We start from the raw sequence: 2,526 nt of genomic DNA on the forward strand, positions 1-2,526 counted from the left end.
AAAAAAAGAATAATAAAAAATAAAAGAAAAAATTGGAATGAGTCAAGCAATGATTCTAAGATTAGGAAGTGCTTCATTGATAATATTCATAACATCAATAGTGAATGTTGGAATATCTTTAACAACAAGAGCACGCAATGAATTACTTCCAGTGATACCAAACAATTCATTGTTTCCAAACTTACAATCTTTCAAAGCAATAATATCCAAACGAGTTAAGCTGTTTAAAGAACTTACAAAGACAAGAGAATTAGATGATGGGATTGAATTCAAAATAAGTTCATTTAAATGAGGTAAATGACAAATGTCACACAAACAAAAGTCATTACAATTTTCAATATTAAGTCTCATGATTGATTGAGGAGTTTTTTCTAAATTCTTTAAACAAGGTATTGTATTGAATGAAAGACAAAGAAGAGAATGCAAAGAAGAAAGAATAGATAAATCGAATTCTTTAATCATTCCAATAGAAAGAGAAAGAAGGGAAAGAGTAGAAAGAGATTGAAGAATAGAAAGTTGGTCAAATGGAATTTTAGTTAATTCAAGTGAAGTTAAAACACTACATTTATTCAAAAAGTCAAGTGATTTGATTTTAAGACATTGAGAAATAGTTAATGAATGTAAAGACTCCAATTCAAAAGAATTTAATGCTACATTAGAAATATTAGGACATGAAGTAACACTTAAACTTTTAACTACACACATAGAATTAATAAGAGGCAATACTTTATCTAATTGAGAAGTATTTCTCCAAAAAGTCATAGAATCTATTTCACCAGAACAATGTTTAGAAATTTTTTCTATTGGTTCAAAAGATTTAAATGCTTCAAAGTCATGATTAAATGATGAAATTGATAATTTAAAAATAGATGGCATCTTTAGATAAGTAGCTAAATCTAATGGTGAAGTAATTGGTGATTTAACACGTAAAAATACTGTTTTTAAATGACGTAATTTTGTTAGAAATATTAACTTAGGAGCATTAGAGATATTAACTTCAAGAAGATCTAAAATATGAAGATTTTTAATGCTAGTTAATTCACTTAAAGAATTTAATTGTTTAATTGAATCAGCAACAATCTTCATTGAAGTTAAACCAAGTAATACAGAAAGAGAATTAAAAGGATTAATTCCATTATTATCTTCAGTAATTTTAACAATACTTTGAGCTCCAAAATTAATTGTTAATGACTGAAGTGATTGAAGTTTAGTAATAATTGGAATAATACGAGGAATTAAACGAATATGTAGTGATTGAAGATGTTGTAATGATGTTAAATATAATAATGAAGGATCAGTTGGAGGAAAAGAATATTGAAGTTTAGTTAAAGAAGTTTGTAGTCCAAGTAATTGATTAATATGTTTAAATTCAGCCATTGTATTACATTCAATTCCATTTAAAATTAATTTCTTTAAATTATATTTTTGTATTAATTTACTAACTTGAAATGATTTATAATTTCCTAATAAAATTAATTCATTACAACTATTAGGTAATGTTTCATTTTCATAACCTCCATAAATTGTTAAAGTATTAACTCTTTTCATTTTAATCATTGTTTTATTAATTATCATCATATCTCCTTTTTCTTCAATAAGTTTTTGATATCTTTTATTAATTGCAATAAAAGAAAGATAATATTGTGGTGGTAAATATCTAAATATTGTTTGAACACTACTGTCGTCAATCATTCTTTTAATTCTTGTTAAGTTCCATTTAACTTTTTTACTTTAATAGAACTTATAATTGATAACAACGTTAATTAGTGAAAAAAAACTTTATTTATCTTTAATTTCTCTTCATAAAATGAAAAATAGAAACTTTAAAACTTAACAAAATTAAACCTCCTTCTTTTTCTTTCAATTATCTTTTGTTCTTAAATGAACTTAATAAGAGATGGTTTATAGAATGATGGTTGTTCAAATCCAAGAAGATTAATATAAGTAGCAGTAACATTAGCTAATCCTGGATGTTCTACTGATTCATCAATAACATATTCTCCTTTATAATCATAATCTCTAATGAACAAATTAACTGGATTACATGTATGTGAAGTCATAGGCTTTCCAAGTTTATCAAGCATAGTTTCTACATTACCATGATCAGCTGTAACTAATAAAATTCCTTTTTGTTTTCTAACTTCTTCATCAAGTCTTTTCAAACATTCATCACAAGTTAAAACAGCTTTAACTCCAGATTGAATATTTCCAGTATGTCCTACCATATCTGGATTAGCAAAGTTAACTCTTAAATATTTATATTCTTTACTTTCAAGAACTTCAATCAATCTATCACAAACTTCTTTAGCTTTCATTTCTGGATGACTTTCTGTAAGATCATTTGGAAGAGATTTAATTTGTTCATATTTTTCTAATTTATCATCAAAGTATCCTGATTTATTTCCATTCCAGAAATATGTTACATGTCCATATTTATGTGTTTCTGCAATTGCAAAACATTTGACTCCACTCTTAACTAAATATTCACTTGAGACTCCTTTAATATCTGGTGGTGCACATAAATAT

The 2,526-nt window shown here is 25.5% G+C and overlaps 2 protein-coding genes across 2 annotated transcripts; both read right to left on the reverse strand.

Moving 5' to 3' along the window:
* Positions 1 to 42: 42 nt before the first annotated feature.
* ENU1_121570 (hypothetical protein) lies at positions 43 to 1,692 on the reverse strand (the record flags this gene model as incomplete). The annotated part of the gene is made up of 1 exon (XM_008859833.1): positions 43 to 1,692. The coding sequence occupies one exon, from the start codon at positions 1,690 to 1,692 to the stop codon at positions 43 to 45; it is 1,650 nt and encodes a 549-aa protein (XP_008858055.1).
* A 185-nt stretch (positions 1,693 to 1,877) lies between these two features.
* ENU1_121580 (2,3-bisphosphoglycerate-independent phosphoglycerate mutase, putative) lies at positions 1,878 to 2,315 on the reverse strand (the record flags this gene model as incomplete). The annotated part of the gene is made up of 1 exon (XM_008859834.1): positions 1,878 to 2,315. One exon carries the CDS (start codon positions 2,313 to 2,315, stop codon positions 1,878 to 1,880), a length of 438 nt encoding a protein of 145 aa, XP_008858056.1.
* Positions 2,316 to 2,526: the final 211 nt, after the last annotated feature.

The sequence above is a fragment of the Entamoeba nuttalli genome (assembly GCF_000257125.1).
Source record: "Entamoeba nuttalli P19 unplaced genomic scaffold asmbl_5141, whole genome shotgun sequence".
Lineage (NCBI taxonomy): Eukaryota > Evosea > Mastigamoebida > Endamoebidae > Entamoeba > Entamoeba nuttalli.